Source organism: Equus asinus, chromosome 20, assembly GCF_041296235.1.
Source record: "Equus asinus isolate D_3611 breed Donkey chromosome 20, EquAss-T2T_v2, whole genome shotgun sequence".
Taxonomy (NCBI): domain Eukaryota; kingdom Metazoa; phylum Chordata; class Mammalia; order Perissodactyla; family Equidae; genus Equus; species Equus asinus.
In genome coordinates, this window is record NC_091809.1 from 93,631,733 (window position 1) to 93,652,777 (window position 21,045).

The 21,045-nt window shown below is 40.5% G+C and overlaps 1 protein-coding gene across 1 annotated transcript in view; it reads left to right on the top strand.

The window, feature by feature from the left end:
• The window catches only part of SWAP70 (switching B cell complex subunit SWAP70), a 66,389-nt gene that overhangs the window by 27,806 nt on the left and 17,538 nt on the right, over positions 1–21,045 (top strand). Inside the window, exons 3-6 of the mRNA XM_014844088.3 lie at positions 6,468–6,641; positions 16,032–16,259; positions 18,259–18,405; positions 20,292–20,400. Coding sequence (XP_014699574.2) covers positions 6,468–6,641; positions 16,032–16,259; positions 18,259–18,405; positions 20,292–20,400 — 658 coding nt within the window. The remainder of the gene's footprint in view (positions 1–6,467; positions 6,642–16,031; positions 16,260–18,258; positions 18,406–20,291; positions 20,401–21,045) is intronic.

Sequence of the window (21,045 nt, forward strand, 5' to 3'; positions counted from 1 at the left end):
GGAGTTTGGTGAAAGGCAAATAGATGTTAGAAATAAGAACAACTCTGCACATTTCTTTTTTTTTTTTTTAAAGATTTTATTTTTTTCCTTTTTCTCCCCAAAGCCCCCCAGTACGTAGTTGTATATTTTTCGTTGTGGGTGCTTCTAGTTGTGGCATGGGGGACGCCGCCTCAGCGTGGCCCGATGAGCAGTGCCATGTCTGTGCCCAGGATTCGAACTGACGAAACACTGCGCTGCCTGCAGCGGAGCGCGCAAACTTAACCACTCGGCTACGGGGCCAGCCCCTGCACATTTCTTTCTAGGAAACTATCTTCTGTTTGGACACCTTGAAACCACTGGAAGCCGTAATTAGTTTTCCAAAAGATATGAGACTGTCGATTTAATAGGTGTGATATAAACTGTGATTTTGGAGCACAATTTGTATAAGATGGAGTATGGAATCATAGATTTCTGGACCTTTTGTAGTTAGAATGGACCTAGAGATCATCTCAGTTTACAGATTTACTCTAGTAAGCATTAAATATTGAACCCATACCCTTCAGTGGCTTGCTGTTGTTTTTAGGTAAAGTCCAACATCCTTATCATGGCGTATAGGGCCATGTTCGATTTGGCCTCTGCCATCCTCTCCGGCCTCCTCTTCCTCGTCTCCTCTTCTTGTCACTTCAGTGCCACTGTGTTGGCCTTCTCTCTGTTCCTCCAATTACCAAGATGCTTCCTGCCACAGAGCCTTCAGACCTACTGCTTCCTCTGCTGTAAGGTTCCCTTCAATCCATAACATGCAGCTAATTCTTGTTCATCCTTTAGGTCTCAGATTGATTGTCACTTCCTCAGGGAGGTTTCTCTAGGTAGCACCACACCCTTCCAGAGTAAACCAGCTCTCCTGTAGTGTGTTCTCACAGCATCCTGTGCTTTTCCTTTGTAGCACTTAACCACAGTTTTCATCATATAGGTGGTTGTGTTATTGCTGTATTGTCTGATATCTGATTCCCCCTCTAGAGTGTAAGTTCTATGATAGCAAGGACTCGTTCACTGTGGTCCAACTCTATTGATGTTTTCCTTTGGGTGCAGAAGTTTCTAAGTTTGATGTAGTTGCATTTGTCTAATTTTGCTTTTGTTGCCTGTTCTTTTAGTGTCATATCCAAGAAATCTTTGTCCATTACAATGTCATGAAGCTCTTCTGTTTTCTTCTAGGAGTTTTATAGGTTCAGGTTGTACATTTAGATCTTTACTCTATTTTGAGTTAGTTTTGTATATGATGTAAGATAAGGGTCCATCTTCCTTCTTTTTCATGTAGACATTCAGTTTTCCTAACACCCTTTATTGAAGAGACTATCCTTTCCTCATTGTGTAGTCTTGGCATCCTTGTTAAAGATCATTTGACCAAATATGTGAGGGTGTATTTCCGGGCTCTCTATTCTGTTTTATTGATCTGTCTGTCTGTCTTTTGCCAGTACCATACTGTTTAGACTCCCGTAGCTTTGTAATGTTTTGGAATCAGGAAGTGTACTCCAGCTTTGTTATTCTCGAGATTGTTTGGCTGTTCATGGTCCTTTGACATTCCGTATGAGTTTTAGGATGATGTTTTCTGCTTTTTTTCTGATGATGGCAAAAAAAAAAAAGCCATTGGGATTTTAATAGGGATTTCACTGAATCTGTAAATTGCTTTGGGTAGTATGGACATTTTCACAATGTTAAGTGTTCCAGTTCATCAACATGGATCTCTTTCCATTTGTGTCATCTTTAATTTCTTTGAGTAATCTTTTGTAGTTTTCAGTGTGCAAGTCTTTTGCCTGCGTGGTTAAGTTTGTTCCTAAGTATTCTATTTTATTTTTTATTTTATTTATTTTTTTGAGGAAGATTGGCCCTGAGCTTACATCTGTTGTCAGTCTCCGTCTTTTTGCTGGAGGAAGATTGTCCCTGAGTGAACATCTGTGCCAACGTTCCTCTGTTTTATGTGGGATGCTGCCACAGTGTGGCTTGATCAGCAGTGCTAGCTCCGTCTCCAGGATCTGAACCTATGAACCGCAGGCAGCTGAAGCGGAGTATGCGAAGTTAACCACTATGCCACTGGGCTGGCCCTAATGTTTTATTCTTTTTGATGCTGTTGTAAATGGGATGGTTTTCTTAGTTTCCTTTTCAGATTGTTCACTGTTAGTGTATAGAAACACAACTGATCTTTGAGTGCCGATTTTGTGTCCTGCAACTATGCTGAATTGTTTATTAGTTCCAACAGTTCTTTGTGGAATCTTTAGAGTTTTCTACATATAAGAAAGAGCATGTCATCTGCAAACAGAGATAATTTTACTTCTTCCTTTTCAATCTGGATGCTTTTTATTTCTTTTTCTTGCATAACTGCTCTGGCTAGGACTCGTAGTACCGTATTGAATAGAAGTGGTGAGAGTGGGCGTCCTTGCCTTGTTCCTGATCTTAGAGCAAAGGCTTTCAGTTTTTCACTGTTGAGTATGATGTGTTAGCTATGGGCTTTTCATAGTGATCTGATTTGTACTTTTTTTAAAGGTGTAAATGCTATCATTTAATATGCTTTTACCTTTGAAGCAGAAAAGAAATCTAAAGAATTAGATTCTTTAGAATCTAATCTAATGTAAATCTAAAGAATTAGATGTTAGAGAAGGAATGAACCAAACAGACAACTTATTAAAATTACATAAGATGCAGTGAACTTGGATCAAAAAGCCACTACTTATTTCCTGGGAAGACTGTTTAGGGAAAATTTGCTTGGTTTCTGATCCCATTGCAGTCTGACTTTTACCCAGACTTCTTGGCTGTCTTGAGGGTAACTAGTGACCACTGAATTGCAAAACCAGTGGTCTTTTCTGAAACCACTCCTCCTTAATCTCTCTGCGGCATTTGACACTTGATCAAGCCTTTTTTTTTTTTAAGATTGGCACCTGCGCTAACAACCGTTGCCAATCTATTTTTTTCTTTCTGCTTTTTCTCCCCAAATCCCCCCAGTACATAGTTGTATATTTTAGTTGTGGGCCCTTCTAGTTGTGGCACATGGGACGCCGCCTGAACGTGGCCTGATGAGTGGTGCCATGTCCATGCCCAGGATCCGAACCGGCGAAACCCTGGGCCACTGTAGCGGAGCATGCGAACTTAACCACTTGGCCACAGGGCCGGCCCCCATGATCAAGCCTTCTTAAATGCTTCCTCACTCAGTTTTTGTGTCTCTGCGGTTCTCTTACCACTTTGATTGCTCTTTCAGTCATCATAATTCCTCTTCCTTGTCTTGCTTTGTAAATGTATCCCTCAGGTTCTGTTTTTGATCCTGTCTCTTTTCTCGCTTTATGTTCTCTCTCAGTGATCTCATCGACCATCACAGCTTCAGTCATCCTCGGCACGCGGTTGATTCACAAATCTGCCTCTCCTCTTAGGTTACAGGTCCATTTCTTTGATTATCTTTGGACACCTCCATCCAGATGTCTTACCAGAACTTCAGGCTGAAGGTGCCCGTAGGTGAAAACTTTGTCTTTCCTTCTCCCTTGTTTTTGTCCCCTTCATCCTGTGGCGCTTCCCCAAACATGGTTGACGTGCTCTGCTGTGCCTTTGCTCGTGCCGTTTCCCTTCCTGTCCTTTGGAGCGCTTTTCCTTGTACTCTTCATTGTACTTCAAAGCCCACCTCAAATAGCATCTTTTCTGGGCTGAAGATGACCTGCTCGTTCTCAGCTCTAAAACTCTTTGTTTGGGGGTTTCTTACAGGTATTTCTTAAAATTATAAATCTCTTTGTGATTTGGTCTGTGTTCGTTCTTCCAGCCGTAAATCTTACCGCTCCCCCTGAGGAACCCTATGATTCACCACATAATCCACACAGAATCACTTCTTGTTCCTCAGGGCAAAGCCGTGTGCTTTCGTGCACATGTCATTTCGTCTGTGTGGCGTATCTTCCACGTAGTGTTTTTTGTGGGTGCAGGTAGGTAGAGTTGATGGTTGTGGCCTTTGAAACCAGTCCTGTAGAGATGTCTTCCATCACACAGATGTCCTCCATCTACTGAGTTCTGCAAGCACTTTGGCGTAGTGGAAGGAGACAGCATTTGAGCTTTCATTTAAACTCTGGTTTTGATATTAACTAGCCATGTGAACTTGGAAAAAGTACTCGATTTTTCTGAACCTCTGTTTCTTGATTGGTAAAATAGGCACAATATTTAACCTTATGGGGCTAGTATGAAGTTTAAGTGAGAAGCTGCGTATAAAATGCCAAGCATATACTAAATTCTCAGTAAAAGGTGTTAAAGAAAAGAAAAGGGAAAAGAGAAAGTGCAGTAGTAGCTACTGCTTTCCCTTCATGGGACCCATTGTGTACGATGGGGCCATGGGAGATGGTGCCAGATGGACACAGGGTGCTGAAGGCAGAGCGCAAAGGAGATCTTCCTGCTTCTGGGGAACTGGCTTGCCCACCACGAATTCTGAGAAACTTAGGGATCGAGAGAAACTTCTCCCTGCAGCCGGCTAGTGACTTCTTCCTTACAGTACACACCACGCTCTTTCTCTCTGCGTGGAAGTGCTTTGGTCATGTTGTCGTCCACCCCTCTGCCTCCTCCAGTACATCTTCCGTGTTGTCCCAGAATGTGGCTTTTGAAGTGCAGGTTGTGTGTATTGCTCCCTTTCACTCTTGCAGTACAGATAAATCCTGACTCCTTAACATGAATTTAAGCCTCTTCATGATCTGGTCTTCACCTCCCTCTCTAGCCTCATCTTTCACGGTGCCCCATGCAGTGGATATTTGTCCACTATCTGAACTCTTTTCTTATGTTTGGGAAATGTCCACAGCGCCTTGGTGTGGGACAGGACCTACCTCACATCTCAGATAGTGAAAAGTTCAGACGCTCATTTTCCTTGCTCTCTGGCAACTAGAGCATAGGAATGTGACCCAGGCGAAGCTAATGGGACTTTGTGCACTGAGTGACACAGAGGATCAAGGTCTGGGTCAGTGGCAACAGTGACAGCCTTAGGTTACATTGGCAGTGGTCTCTCCATCACTGCATTCAAAGAAGGCGCCAGCCTGGTGGCGCAGCGGTTAAGTTCGCACGTTCTGCTTCTCGGAGGCCCGGGGCTCGCTGGTTCTGATCTCGGACGAGGACATGCCACCACTTGGCAAAAGCCATGCTGTGGTAGGCGTCCCACGTATAAAGTAGAGGAAGATGGGCATGGATGTTACCTCAGGGCCAGTCTTCTTCAGCAAAAAGTGGAGGATTGGCAGTAGTTAGCTCAGGGCTAATCTTCCTCAAAAAAAAAAAAAAAGAACATGAATAGTTTCAGCTACAGTTCTGACTGCCTAGTCTAGCTTGGTAATGGCTTGCTTTCAGAGCCTAAATTTTCCAGCCCTTGTGTTGGATCTTTAAGGTTACTCATTGTTTTTCCAGTAAATTCCTTTTCCATTTAAAGGAACCCAAGGTAGTTTCTGTTATTTGCCCTTGTGAAAAGCCTCGGTGCATAGTACTAAGTGTCCCATTCACATTAAATGTCCCACGGTTCTTCCAAATTGATCATCGTTAGTTGTCTCCACCTCTGGGCTTTTCCACATTCTGTTCTACCTGGAATACCCTTTTCCCCATTCTTATACTGTTTGACTCTTGATGGTCCTTTGGGACTCAGCTCTGTTGTCATGTGGTTCTTTCTGAAAATCTACCCCTAATTCTTAGGATTGATTTATCGCCTCAGTGTTCCCACAGAACCCTCTGCTTATCTCTGTTGTGGTCCTTATCACACTATATTGTAATTGTCATTGACATTCCTTGGAGAATGAGCTAGTATTATAGTAAATATCTTTGCATTGTCCCTTAGAAATAATAATTGCTAAGTTTTGTCTGTTGAACGAATGAAAAACTATTGAATTATACACTTTGTTAAGTTAAAATTTGTCTATTTGTATCTGTTTTCCGAAATAAACAATGAATGTTCTAAAAGCAGAGACCAAGTTCTTCATCTTTATATCCTTAATGTGTAGCATAGTACTTGGCTCATAGTAGATGCTGAGGGAATGTTATGCATGATTGAATGACTGAATGGCAGGTCTGTCTTTTTAGAATTTCAGTTAAACAGTTTTTCCCTAAAGAAACTATCTTCTTGGACTATATAGGTAAAGATGAGCTATCTGTGTGTGGCTCCTATTGAGTAATTCACATTCTCCACTCCTCTGTATCAGGATCGGTAGTCTATTTAGAAGGTAATGTGTACACATGAAAAAATAACCTTTCGGCAGGTCAGTATTTTATGTGCCAAGTGAGTGATATGGACAGATGTTGCTTCAGCGTCAAGCTAAATATAACATTCTTAATTGAGCCTTTGAAAGTGTGGTACCTAAGCAAATATTTAGAAAATGGTTATTGGTTAATTGGATTGATTAAAATGGAAGCCTGTAGTAGGCTTCGTCTTTCTGTTTTACTTGGCTTATATACTGCTTATTTTGGACTGGTTCATTGGAACTTTTCCTCATTCCTTTTTTTAGGTCCAAGACAACTTTGACAAGATTGAATTCAACAGGATGTGTTGGACCCTCTGTGTCAAAAAAAACCTCACAAAGAGTCCCCTGCTCATTACAGAAGAAGATGCCTTTAAAGTATGGGTTATTTTCAACTTTTTATCTGAGGACAAGTATCCGTTAATTATTGTGCCAGAAGAGGTAAGGTGTGGCTCTGGGAAGCTTTTCCATGGCCATCTTAGCATTTAATAGATTAGCTTGGAAGTGTTTGTGTGAATGCACTGTAGACGCAGGAGGAGATCCAGGACTGCTGTTTTCACATCAGAGGGAAAACAGCTTGAATTCAAAGCAAGTCTAAAGCTTAGGGCTTTGGGATCATGCAGTACCCTGGAGATCTGCAGCCAGGGTGGGGCGCTTCCTCTCTAAATTGCTGTAATTATAGATGACTGCATCCTCATGTCCGAGGAGTCTTTATTCCGTACCAGTCACAACATCATTTTCTGTCTCCTTGCATATTGGCAAACCGTAAGGACTGGCTGAGTGATGCTGTATGGGAAACACGTAGGATCCAGAATGTTGTTTCAAGGCTGTTTTATGTGAGAAAGTAGTATTCTTGTTTCAAAGTCCAGGATGGTGACTTTTTGTCATACTTTCCAAAGTAAATGAAAAAGGACATTTACTTGTTTTGTTCTGGGTTATTTTCCCTGACCTTCCAAAGGAAAAAAAATACAGGAGTAAGGTTTCTATGATATCTTACTGCACTCATAAATTATACGTGTAGGGGCTGGCCCCGTGGCCGAGTGGTTAAGTTCGCGCGCTCCGCTGCAGGCGGCCCAGTGTTTCATTGGTTCGAATCCTGGGCGCGGACATGGCACCACTCATCAAACCACGCTGAGGCAGCATCCCACATGCCACAACTAGAAGGACCCACAACGGAGAATATACAACTATGTACTGGGGGGCTTTGGGGAGAAAAAGGAAAATAATAAAATCTTTTAAAAAGAATTATACATGTAATACCTGCTTATTACAGTAGTAAATTTAGAAAAGACTACTAATATGCAAAATTAAAATCAGCTGTAGTCCTCCCCTTAAAAAACAGTCATCTGTAATCCCTTAACCTTTATTTAAGGGATAAATTGTTTAACCTCTTGAGTTTTAATTTCCTCATCTATTAAATAGGGCTCATAATAATGTTTACTCTAAGAGTTGTAAGGTTCTTCATTTAAAGGACTTAACTCAGTGCCTGGCATGTAATACGTACTCAGTAAATGTGTTAATGCCTAAGACTGCTATTTTGCATACATTTTTGCATACTAGTCTGCATATTTCCTTAGGATAAATTTCCAGCAGTGGAATTCTGAGTTCTAAGAAATTTACACTTTCAAAGTATTAGATGAAGAGGCAGAATTGCCCTTCAGAAAGTCTGTACCAGTTTATACACCTACCAGTAGTGGTCGAGGGTGCCCATGATTACCCACCCTGTCAATATGGAGTCTAGTCTATGATTTCTATGACTCATGTTGGGAAAATCCAAGAGTTCATTGCAATGTTTTATTTAAAATCAGCATGCATTTATTGACTGCCAACAGTAAGCAAGGCACCAAGAGGAATACAAAGCGAAAAAGATTACTTCCTGCCTTCAAGGAATTTACAGTCTGCTGGAGGAAAAAACAAGACAAGTGTAATTCACAGCAAAATAGACTGCCTGTTAGAATAGAGACGCAGATGCTGTGCAGATCCAGCAAAGGGGAAGATTTGCACCAGCTTCGGGAAGTAAGGAATCGGGGAAGGCTTGTCAAGAGAGGCAATGCTGGTTGGAAGCAGGGCCTCAGACTTCTTCAGTAAAGGGCCAGACAGTAAATATTTGAGGCTTTGTGGGCTTTTTGGGTCCTTCTGTCTCTGTCGCAGCTACTCGACTCTGCTGTTACAGCATGAAAGCAGCCGCAGACAGTATGTTGCTGTGCTTCAATAAAATGGATGTTGAAATTTGAATTTTATATTTTTCATGGGTCATGAAATATTATTCTTTTGATTTTTTTTCCTCCAACAACTTAAATATGGAAAAACCATTCTTAGATCCTGTGTGTATAAAAACATGCTGTGAGCCAGGTTTAGCCGCTGGGCTGGTTTGACCTGTGGGCCATAATTTTCTGTTCTCTGCTCAAGAGCAGGGGTCCGGGGTCAGATCTCCTAGATTTGAATTCTGCCTCCATCACTGTTCACTAGCTGCGTGACCTTGGACAATTTACTGAATTTGTTTTTGCTACAGGTTCCTCAGCTGTAAAATAGGGCTAATGCTAGTATCAACGCCTGCTGTTCTTGTGAAGATTAAATGAGAGGAATGCCTGGCCCTTAGAAAGTGCTCTTAAAGTGTTAACTATTATGTTTATAGGGCAAGTAGCACTTCTGCTGGGCCTTAAAAGATGGGAAGAATTTTGACTAAAGGAGAAGGCAGGGAGAAGAATTGTGGATGGAAGAAACAGTGGGCAAGGTTACGTGAGGCAGGAAAGCAAAGGGCATGTTCTGAGATGAGTGCGGTATCCAGCTTGACTGAATTGCCAGTCAGGATGCTTACTTGGAAACAGCTGGACTGGTTGATTTAGGCCAAAAAGGATATTGGGTACCTCACAGAATCACCATGATGGCTGAAAAACCAGGTGTGGACACTATGCAGCCCGGAACCATACTGGTCACTCCAGTGAGGAACCACAAAAAAAATACTGCTGCAACCAGAGGGTATGTGTTTCACCTGTACCATGGAACTCCTCCAGCCCTGCCCGCTGGGTGCCACCTAGGAACTCAAGTCTTCCTGCGACTGTTCCTACTACGAGGGAGCGTTCTTTATAGACCCCACTTCACAGTCACATTCACAGTCAGAGGATGGTGCATCAAATTGGTATGGTCAGGTGCCATAAGCTAGCTGCACAGGAGGCTTGGAAAGGGTACATTTACGTTTTTACCTTCTACATTGGGAGGTAGGGAATTCCCCAGACATAAAGGGGTTAGATGCTGGGCAATCTAAAAGAATGACACTTACCCTTTCTACCTGGAACATGATGGCCGTGAAGAAGAGTGGTGGTAGATAAGGCTGGAAAGAGTTTTGACTTTATCCTGTAGGCAGTGGGGAGCCGTGAGCCATTGATAATTTTTGAGCAAGAGAGTGGCAGGTAAATAGATGAAACGTGGAAAGATGGGAGATGGAAAGTTGAGGTAAGTGGCATTGAGGACTGAAGTACAGTAGTGCCACCGAGTATGGAAAAGAAGGCCAGATGGGACGGATGTGGAGGTCACAGGAGCAAGCTCATACTGCCTGGCTGGGCGGAAATATAGCCAACTGTCAGGCCTGGGCAGGTTATATAGTGTAGTTGTTTAAAGTATGGTCTTTGAAATCAGACTGCCTGGTTTGAATCCTCACTCCACCACTTTGTAGCTATGTGGCCTTGAACAAATTAATCTCTCTGTTTGGGTCCCCATCTTTTGGGGATAACAGCTTTCTTCACTGGACTCTTGTAAGGATTAAAATAGTTGATATATGTGAAGGATTTAGCATAGTGTCTGGCCCTATGATAAGTGCTCACTAAATGGGTGTGTCTGTGTGTGTATGAATGAGTGAATGACAGGATGATGGACAAATTAGGGATACAGTGTATGATGATGTACATTTGGCATTTTAGATGGAACATCCTTGTGGAGCAGCCCTGTATTCAACTGAAGTACCTATCTAGAGCTTGTGAGAGGCCAGGGCTAGAGACAGAGATAAGGAAGCCGTGGAACTAGGTTAGATCAGGCAGAAGGAGACTGTAGTGGGAGAAGTGAGGCTGTGGACAGAACCTTGGGACCATCTCTGTAGCAGGAGGAGAAAGTATATTTGGTAAAGGAAGTTGAATTGAACAGTCTGTGAGATAGGAGGAGAGCTGGGAGAGAGTTGAGTCATGAGTGCCAAAGAAAGACAAAGTTCTAGCAAAGTAGTGTCTGGCATTCAGTGCTACAGTAGAATTAAACAGTGACGAGTGAGGGGCTAGCCCCGTGACTGAGTGGTTAACTTGGCGTGCTCTGCTGGGTCGGATCCTGGGCGTGGACCTAGCACCACTCATCAGGCCATGCTGAGGTGGCGTCCCACAGAGCAGAACTAGAAGGACCTACAATTAGAATATACAACTAGGTACTGCGGCATTGGGGAGGGGAAAAAAAAGAAGAGGGGGATTGGCAACACAACAGATGTTAGCTCAGGGCCAATCTTCCTTTAAAAAAAACTAAAAAATAAAAAAACTGGTGATGAGTGAGAAGTTGTCTTTGGATTTAACAGTTAGGTGGCTGTTGGTAATCAAGGAGAAGGCAGTTTCACTTTAGTGGTGGGAATCGTTTGTTAGTACTTAATCACCAGAATGATGTGCGTGTATATTCAAGGGGAAATAAAAAATGAAACATGCTATGGAATTTTTGTCCATGAAGATTGTCTAGCTTAATACAAAGGCATGTAGAAGGGAATGGACTATTGATAGGCGTAGAAAAAGATACATCATTGGTATTTTAAAAACCTAGCTGCTACTTGGAAGAATTATGCTAATAAAATCTCCAATATCGTCTTTTAAGACATTTTACAGTTACGCTCAGTGTTCCAAATTTATTTATGTTTCTTTGGAAGTGGAAGTGGGAGGGTCTCTTACCTGTGCGGTTTTGGTTCTTCATCACTAAAATATTCACGGTGGACTTGAAAGTGGCCTTGTCCTGATTTCAGAATTAGAAATTAGTAAGGAGACTTACCTTATTCCTCGAGGAGGCACTTGCCTAATGTGGAGGATTTGGCATCGGCTTTAAATTATCACTGAGCCACAGGCTGTGAAGGGAGCCCGTTTCAGCATCAGCTTCCTAACTGCTCTGCCTAAGAAACTCACAGAATGTCTGCTCCAGGTGGCCCAAAAAACTGGGACCCACGTGTGCTTTGATGTGTGCCTCGACTGTATACTTTCTGCCCCCCAGAGCCCAGCCAAGACTCGTGGCATGCTTACCTTCATCTTTGCAGGCTGACAGGAATGTCTTCGTCCTCTTCCGAAACAAGTTAATCTAATTTGAGACAGGAACAGCCTCTCTTTGACTTGATAGAATAGCCAGGCAGCAACCTGGTCATGTGATTGTTTGGACTTACTCCCTGTTTTGACGTCCGTAACTCCATCAGCATTTCTTCTGGTTAGAAGTAGAGTTAGAGTTGGTTTTACAGATTATTCCTCTGTGGCTAGGAGGACTTGTGTGGGGAAAGAAGGGGTCACCGGGGCAGGTTTGTGTGGAGTTGGCTTGCCTGGCTGCTGAACCCGCCTCCTGAGGTTTACAGTGTGGCCTTGTATTTATTGAGCTCTTAGCGCGTCTCCTGGTCTTTGACCAAGCGCTGCAGACTCAGGTCGAGCTATTTTGTGGAAAACACTTGAGTCACAATGTTTTTTAAGGTGGCCGTTCTCTGTTAGATTTTGCTTCCTTCCTGAATACTTTAACAGCATTTTAAAAAAGCTGTCTTGAGCTAGTTTTAGATTTACAGATTTTAATAAAATTTAATGTGACAACAGGTATATTTAAAGAATAAAATTTGAAGAATAGTATGTTAGTTTGTCATGAGTATATACATGAGTTTAATTTGTAATCTTACCAATAGTTTTTAGGCTTTATAAATTTAAAGTAATTTTTATGTTTCTAATAATCCACTTACCGTAATGATCATTTGCATTTTGTTTAAGTCCAGAATGTTTTTAAGTAAGATTTTATTCTCTAGCTTTGATTAATACCATATAAGATATAAATAACAGTGGTAGTTATGTAAATAACATAACTGATATAAAGAAGTTGGCTTTTGACTGCGTTTCCCATTACCCAGAAAGTAGTGTCAAGAATATTGAATAAGTATATTTAAATGACTGACCACACGAAAATCAAGAAATAGTATGTCCCCATTTGAAATAGTTCTGTAATTTTTGTCAAATGGTATTCCTGGAAATGTGTGTCTGTAAAGGATAGTTTTTACATTAGTATTCATTTCCTACAGAGCCAAGAACAAAACAGGATGTGTCTCTTGTGGGCCTATTTGGAAGAACTGCCTTGATGCAATTAAATATCAAACCTGAAATAGTTTCAAGACACTCTTAGTGAAATAAAACCTGAACTGTTGTTAAGCCAATACAGGCCGTTTTAAATGATGACCAGGATCAAGAACTTTTAACAAAATAAATTTTGGAGCCAAAGACCTCAAAAATCACATGCAGCTTGAAAGTTTATTCTTTGTTATTTTTGGTAAAACTTGCTTGGAAGGAGGAAGTAAGCTGCTTCCTGAAACTGAATGAGCTCTTAGAATTGAAGTGGGCCACTGGAGACCAACACGGCAGCACGTGACCTGTTACTGAGTGTAATTGAATAGATGAGAATGGTAATATTTGTCTCTCCTTGGCCCGGTGTAATGAATTAAGAGATCTTTAAGTTGTTTGGTTATGATAAGTATGTGGCTGTGTTGAAAGTCAGCAGGAAATGCATTTAGATTAGTTGTCTGGCAAGGTCACTGAGCTTGAGGAGCAGATGCTGCGTGCTGGTGTCAAACTCAGGAGAGTTGGGAGGGCACCTGAAGAAAGGTTCGGAATGAACCTGGGAGGCTGCTCCTAAGAGAGTTGAGTTTGCTCCTAACAAGCACTTTCTGTTACTAATGTCATAAAAGGTCGTCTGATAGCCAGGAGGAACTGAAGCTTGGAGCCTGAGGGGCTTGGGTGCCCTCACAGTGGCACGAAGAGCTGGGGCTGTTTCCTGACTTGTAGTACAAGTGTTCAGTCGAGTGCACCATCTTGTCGTGCCACTTTTTGTCATCCTGTACATAGATGTGGTCACATGCACAGGCTTACAGTGGCCTCACTCCTAAAGCTTCCAGCTGTGCCGCTGCTGCCTCTGCCCCAAGTTGTGACCAGGCAGCAAGGGCCCCTCTGCTGCTGCCTTAGGGAGGTGGAACTTCCGTACATGTCAGGGCCTCTCAGCCAGTCGACCCGGGCAATTATTTATCGTCATGTCCTCTTTGACTTTCTTTTTCTTTCTCTCTTCAACCTCTTCTTGCCTTTCATCTTTTTCCCCCTCTTCTCTTTTCTGTCCAATTCTCTCCTTCTGTCTTCCCTTTCTCACTCTTCCTCTTTTTCTCTTTTCCACTGACTATCCCTGTTACTTCTATTTAAGAGCCAAGAAAATAATAATATCTGATAAACTTTACAGTAGATGATATATCTCCAACAAGAGAAAGGAAAGACCTAAGTGTGTTTTTCTCCAACAAGTAAACATTTGTTGACCACCTACCATGTGCTACATTTAGGGGGTAAGATAATCTCCATGTTAGAGGGGCTTACAATATCTCATCAAATTAAATCTGTAGAACTCTTGATATTTTTTGACTTTGTGATATTTTGTGAATGTACATTTCTTTGCAAACGTTTTTCGTATTATTGGCATTCCTTTTCTGTTAAAACGTGTTATTTCACAAACAGCATTATAACCAAATTAATGGAAGTGCAAAGAAGAGAAGGAAAAAATTTCACAATTCTACCTGTAACAATTAGACTTCCTATTTGTATGTTTTCCTCTAGTATTTGTCAAAATATTTACATAATCTTTGTGCAGTGGAAATCATAAGTAAATTTAATTTTGCATTCTTCTTCCCATTATGGTATTTCATAAATGCTTTATTAAATGTAATTTTAAATGGTTGAATAATATTCCACTCACTGCAGAAGGGAAGTAACATTGATGGAGTACCTGCTGGGCCAGGCGTGGTGCAGAATATTGTGTTAGCTTCCTTTAATCCCCACAGTAGTTATATATGGTGAGTGTTATTATGCTCATTTCATAGATGAGAAGATTGAGACTTAGCTTAATTTATTTCAGTTTAGCAAACATTAATTGCTGCTGCATTCTGGGTACCATGCAGAGTTCTGGAGATTGAAAGATGAGTGAGACATGGTTCCTCCTATAAGGAATTCAGAAAATGATGGGGAAGCAAATGTGTAAAGAGAGAATTTTATGCAGTATGCTAAGAACACCTGGGCTGGGTTAGGGTTGGTCAGAGCAGGTTTGCAAGAGCAGTGCTTCTTGAGCTTTAATGTACATGTGGAAGTACCTGGGCTTCTTGTTAAGCGGCAGATTTTGATTTTTTGCGTCTTTGGTGGGGATCTGAAATTCTTCATTTCTAATAGGTTTCTAGGTGGTGGTGCTGCTGGCTGATCCACATACCTCACTTTGAGTAGTAATATCCTAGACAGTGTGGGACTTGAACACATACCATTAGAGACAGCAGGTGGGGACGCACAGAGCTCAGCCTTTATCTTTAAAGTGGTAGGGAGCCAGGGCAGGCTTTAAAGATGGGGGGGTCACAGGCTCTGGTTTTGTTTTAGAAAAATCTCTCTGGCAGAATATAGATAAGGGGCAATGCTAGAGGCCAGGGTACCAACTGGGACGCCTGAACAAAGGCAGGTTGATAGGAGGGAACGGATGTGAGAACTGTCTTGGGCAAAGTTTTTCATTCTGTTTTGACTGCAGCCCATAGGAAGATAAACGTTTTATTTCACAACCCAGCATGCAAAGACACATGCATATACAAAGAAGAACTTGTCACAAAACAATATTTGTCTTTATTGTGGAGGAACTCAAATATTTTTCATAAGAAAATGCTTGTTACTACTAGTTGATTTCATATTGGATTATAACCTACATTTTGAAAAACACTGACCTAGGGAAGTAAAAAGAGTAGAATTTTCATGTCACTGATTTGATGTAAGAGCTTGGGGAACAAGGATCCTGGCATGGGTGAATAGTGTTGCTCCCATCGGAAACCAATAACCGAAGGGGAAGCCATTTGGCAGGAAGAAACGATTCTTTCATTTTGGACATGTTGAATTTGAGAGCCCCGTAGGGTACCCAGGCTTTCCAGAGTATAAGAGAGACTAATTTCTCATTCAGCATTACTGCCTCACTATTTTGTTTAACTGCTGTTATTTCAGTAGCAGTATTTTCTACACGAAGGTGTGTGTTTCAAGATTTAATAAGCTCTTCCAGCCCAGGCTAGGAATTCAGCCATTATTTATAGCATTGTCTGTTCTAATAGGAAGAAGCAGCATGAATTTCAAGTAATTGGCTTACATGGAAAATATGTAAATTGGGGAGTAACTTGTACATACTACTTTGAGATGCTTGTTTAAGTTTGTGCTTGTGTATTAGTTCATTAAGATTAATATTCTGGTATATTGAAATATTTATCCAAGAGAGTAATCAGATCACATTAATTAGTGTGTGTATGGTAGCATATGCGTGTAATTCACTTTAGTTCTGTATACAAGTATACTATACTATTAGAGGGTTATCAGTTTTTGATTCCTTTACTTATTCTAGATAATAGAGAACCAGTGGCATTTATTCATACCTTTCTCTCTGATAGTATGATCTTTGAAGATACACTTTTGGAACTGTAAAAGAGTTCTTAAATTTCTTAAATTGACTGTATCAATGTAAATAACACAGATACATACCTAAGTTAAAAGGTTATATTTTTACTAGGAAATAACTTTTTATTTCTTCATATAGATTGAATACCTGCTTAAGAAACTTACAGAAGCTATGGGAGGAGGTTGGCAGCAAGAACAATTTGAACATTATAAAGTCAACTTTGATGACAGTAAAGATGGCCTTTCCGCCTGGGAACTGATTGAGCTTATTGGAAATGGCCAATTTAGCAAAGGCATGGATCGGCAGACGGTGTCTATGGCAATTAATGAAGTCTTTAACGAGCTCATATTAGATGTGTTGAAACAGGTAAGAGTCCTATAACGTATTTCTCCTCGCCTTTAGAATTTGATGTATTTGAAGTAAAACAAATTTTCATCACAAAGATAAGTCTAAGTCATGCATACTTTTACACTGATTTAGATCGGGAATAAAGTTTTGTATTTTCCCAGACTTGTATTAGGCTTTCATTTTAAAGAATTATTGGTGCCCTTTTGAAGTACAGTTAAGCATTGAGAAGTGACTATTTTAAAAGAACTGTTTAAATGATTACATTTCCAAACTATTTTTAAAGTACTTTGATGTGTACATCCATACTCATTGATTTGAAAGATCCCTATGGCGTGTTATTCAGAGAAAAAGCTTGTTCAACAGCAGGTATCTTGTAATCCCTTTCATGTAATGTGCATATAGAGCTGTCTGGCAGGATGCTTACCAAAATGTTAAAGTGATTGCTCCTGGATTGTGGGATTTCTGTAAATTTTATTTTCTTTTTTATTCCGTTCTTATTATTAAACTTACTGCTATATATGATTCTATACATGAATCTATGTACATGATTGTTATATATTATTTTTTCAAAAGGAGAAGAATACCTTACTTTTGGAAAAAGATATCTTTATATAGCAAGATTGCATTTATCTTTTTTATGATGTTTGTTTTCTCAGCACCTAGATAGTATCTGATATACATATGGGAAGCTTAATGCTTGTTAAATAGAATTTATATATTTTTTAGTGGGTTTTTAAAATTTCTTACATTATTATATTATTCATAACTGTGATTTGGGATTTTCTTATTTTGGTCCTTTCTTTGCTCAGTAATGATATTGTTGTCTTTGCTCTTTTTTCCTGATGGTGCCAATCAGTAAACATTCATTGAGGCTTAATTTGTGTAGGTTTTTGGTGCTGCAAAGAGGTATGAGACATGATCTCTGTCTGAAGAAGACTTCGAGGCCCATCAGGATGGCAGGATATAGGACTGCAGATGGATTGCAGTGTGAGATGGCTTTTGCTTAAATGGCCAAGTATTAGGAAACTGAATAAGTAATAAGATTAGAACTTAGTGTAATAATCAAAGGATACATACAACTGAGTTAATATCATATATTTAATGATAATGTATATTCTACCATAGGCTATCAGCACCTGTACATTTAATATTTAAAATCTCAGCTGTTCTCAAACAGCCCTCAAAGGCTTTGGCCTATAATGTGTAATTTTGCTGAAGTACAAATTTGAATTACATAGCTTTGAGGCTGAGATATGTGAAGGAAGTACAGGGCTGGTCAGTGTGAGCATAGACGCTGCACTTAGAAGCCAGTATCCTAAGTACCGGTCCAGTTCTTTTTTTGCTCATCTGGAGCAGAGTTCATCCTCCAGAATACTGAGAGGTTAGGTAGAAAGGTAGGTTGATGCCAGTAGGTGATTGGTTGAGAAGCTGTACTTGGCCAAGTTGACATCTTTTAGCGTTTTCATTGACTGAGGTTTTAATTTACTGAGAATCATTGTTAGGGCTTTTTTTTTTAACAGAACAGACAGAGTAGTATAATGAACTTCCATATACCACCACCCAGCCCCAGTAACCACCAACACACGGTTAATGCTACCCCTCCTGCGTTTGCCTCTCCTGTGTTATCTTGAAACACATCTCAGACATTTCATTTTGTCTATAAATATTTCAATAGGTATCTCTAAAAGGTAAGGAATTTTAAAAGACCACAGTGCTGTTAACAGCAGGAGTTCTGTGTCTGCTGGCTGTATAGAGTTTGGGGGCAGGGGTCGTCTCTGAGTTGTGAAATTCTGTGTAAGCTTTTCTCTGTATGTGGTTGCATGAATTTGAGTGCCTATAGTGCCCCTGGCCTTCCGAGATCGGCAGAGGGTTCATGACCCAAAAGGGCGAGAGCCATTGATATTCGTGTGTTCAGGACTGTATATCAGTTAATGGAGTAGGCTAGAATGTCACGGAAGAGATCTCAGCTCTTGTAAATAAAAGGACAGGCATTTATATCAGATTTAATCTTTCATAGGGTTACATGATGAAAAAAGGCCATAAACGGAAAAACTGGACTGAACGCTGGTTTGTACTAAAACCGAACATAATTTCTTATTATGTGGGCGAGGATCTGAAAGATAAGAAAGGAGACATTTTCTTAGATGAAAACTGCTGTGTGGAGGTAAGTCTGCTGTTCCCTCCTTCTGGTGCTGCCCCCTGCTGTGCAAGTAGCTTACCTTCCTTCTAGACTTTAGAGCCTTAAAAGAATCTTAAATTTACATTTCCAAAATAATATGGGCATACCGTTGCCATAGTTTCTGAACTAAAAATTATAAATACCTGAAGAGATTTTTTTCTAATGTGAATTTACTTTTTATCTTATACTCATGAACAAAGTATAGGAATAAATCTTATTTATTTGTACATTTAAGGATGCATTTATTGAATAAAATGGAGTCATACAGAAGAAAATAAAGCGAAAAAAATTCACTAGGACAGTGTTTGCAATCATGAATATACCAGAAAATCTAGACCATTTTGAGTGCAATAGATAGAACTAAATAAGACGAAAGCATTTACCTTTGAATATGTTGGGTGACTCTCAGGATACTTTATTCACAGCTGTTAATTCTGTAAAGAAGTGAAGTCCTAGGGTCTGGCCCTGTGGCCAAGTGGTTAAGTTCGTGTGGCCAGGATTTCACAGGTTTGGATCCTGGGCACAGACCTAGCACTGCTCATCAAGCCATGCTGAGGCAGCACCCCACATGCCACAGCTAGAAGGACCCACAACTAAAATATAAAACTGTGTACTGGGGGAGCTTTGAGGAGAAGGGGGAAAAAAAAGAAATGAAGTCCTCAAGAACTTAAATTTTATTTTGCTGGGAAAGATTTGCCCTGAGCTAACATCTCTTGCTAATCTTCCTCCTTTTTTTCCTTTCCCTTCCCAAAGCTCCTGTACAGTTGTCTATTTGTTAAGTCCTTCTAGCTCTCATATGTGAGCTGCTGCCACAGCATGGCTACTGACAGATGAGTGGTGTGATCCTGTGCCCAGGAACCGAACCCAGGCCACCGAAGCAGAGTGTGTGCCAGACTTTAACAAGCCATCATCAGGGCTGGCTCAGAACATAAATTTTTTTTTTTCTTTTTGAAGATTGGCCCTGAGCTAACATCTGTGGCCAATCTTCCTCTTTTTTTTCTCCCGAAACCCTCAAGTACATAGTTGTATATCCTAGTTATAGGTCCTTCTAGTTCTTTTATGTGGGACACCGCCTCAGCATGACCTGATGAGCTGTGCTAGGTCTGTGCCCAGGATCTGAACCAGCGAGCCCTGGGCCACTGAAGTGGAGCATGCGAACTTAACGACTTGGCCGTGGGGCCAGCCCCAAACTTCGGAGGTTTTAATTTGTATCTGAACTATCACCCTATCTGTATTTGTTGAAGAACATTTAAAATACCTAAGATCTCACTCTTAAATGATCATGTATTTTGATGGATCAAGTGGTATGGATATATTAATGCCTTAGGGTGTGCAACACCCACTAAGGGATCTTCTTAGATTCTTAGATTCAACTAAACTAAACCTGGTGACTCACAAGATTACGCTAGGCCATACCAGTCTACTTAAAAGGATGTAAGATGGGAACCACAGCTTTCCAACAACAACACTGCAGGTGCAGGGATCGGAGAGCTGCATCAGGCAGGTGTGGGAATCACCCTGGCTTAGAAGCCTCATAGCCGGTAGGAGTCAGTACCTCTCGTACCAGTTCCATGGATGTACCTTGCAGCGTTCCTGTGAGGGATGTGCTCTGGTGCCAGAGTCACTGTGCTCAGGAAAGGCCAAAGCATGGCATCCCCATCAGGCGTTGATGGTTCTCCCAGTCCAGATGGAGTGTGCTGCTCGGGGCTCGTTGTTACCATAACTAATGTAGGAATAAAACAGCAGTATGCATTTATAAATACTTTTCATTGATGTTGAGTTTCAGCCAGATTTGTATAAATAATTGATTGAATTTAATTTAAATACTGAAAAATACAATTTTAAAGAACTAATTTTGCTTTCTGTTTTAGTCCCTGCCTGACAAAGATGGAAAGAAATGCCTTTTTCTCGTAAAATGTTTTGATAAGACCTTTGAAATCAGTGCTTCAGATAAGAAGAAGAAACAGGAGTGGATTCAGGGTAGGGTAATTTTTATTATTTGTCATGGTACAGGTTGAGAGCTCTGACTCTTTATTTTTGTATCTCATTAAAGATACTAAGGCGTTTCTTCATTGTGTAGTTATTTCTGCATGTAACGTAGTAGCTGAAAGAAAAATTAAGAAGAATTCCCAAATTATTCATCAATTTCTTTTGCATAATGAGCTTGTGGGAAAATTATAAACTGGACATTTTAGGCTTTATTTTGCACTTATTATTTAAAGCGTGTGGAATTTCCCCTTGTAGGGATGATGAAGTGGCCATCTTAAGTTTTTAGTAACATATAAAACAGAAGAGGAAGAATGCAATACCTTTTGAATAATTTGAATAATTGTCAAGATCTGTTATTTCCACATATTATCTCAAGAACACAAACTTTTGATTTAATAACTTTTAAGCTAAAGTATTATTCTAAAATTAGTAAATAATGAAACACTATATGAGATTTTTTTTAGTCATGAAAGGGGATTTTGAATGTGGTATTTTTGGACATGGGTAAAATTATATTCTATTGAAAACCGTGGTCATTTTTGGTGTGGTTTAAGAGTTTGAGGCAAGCACCCCTAAGGTTTGAATCCTCTTTCCTGAGTCACTTGGTTGAGTTAGGAATTCGGTAGCTGTTTCCTC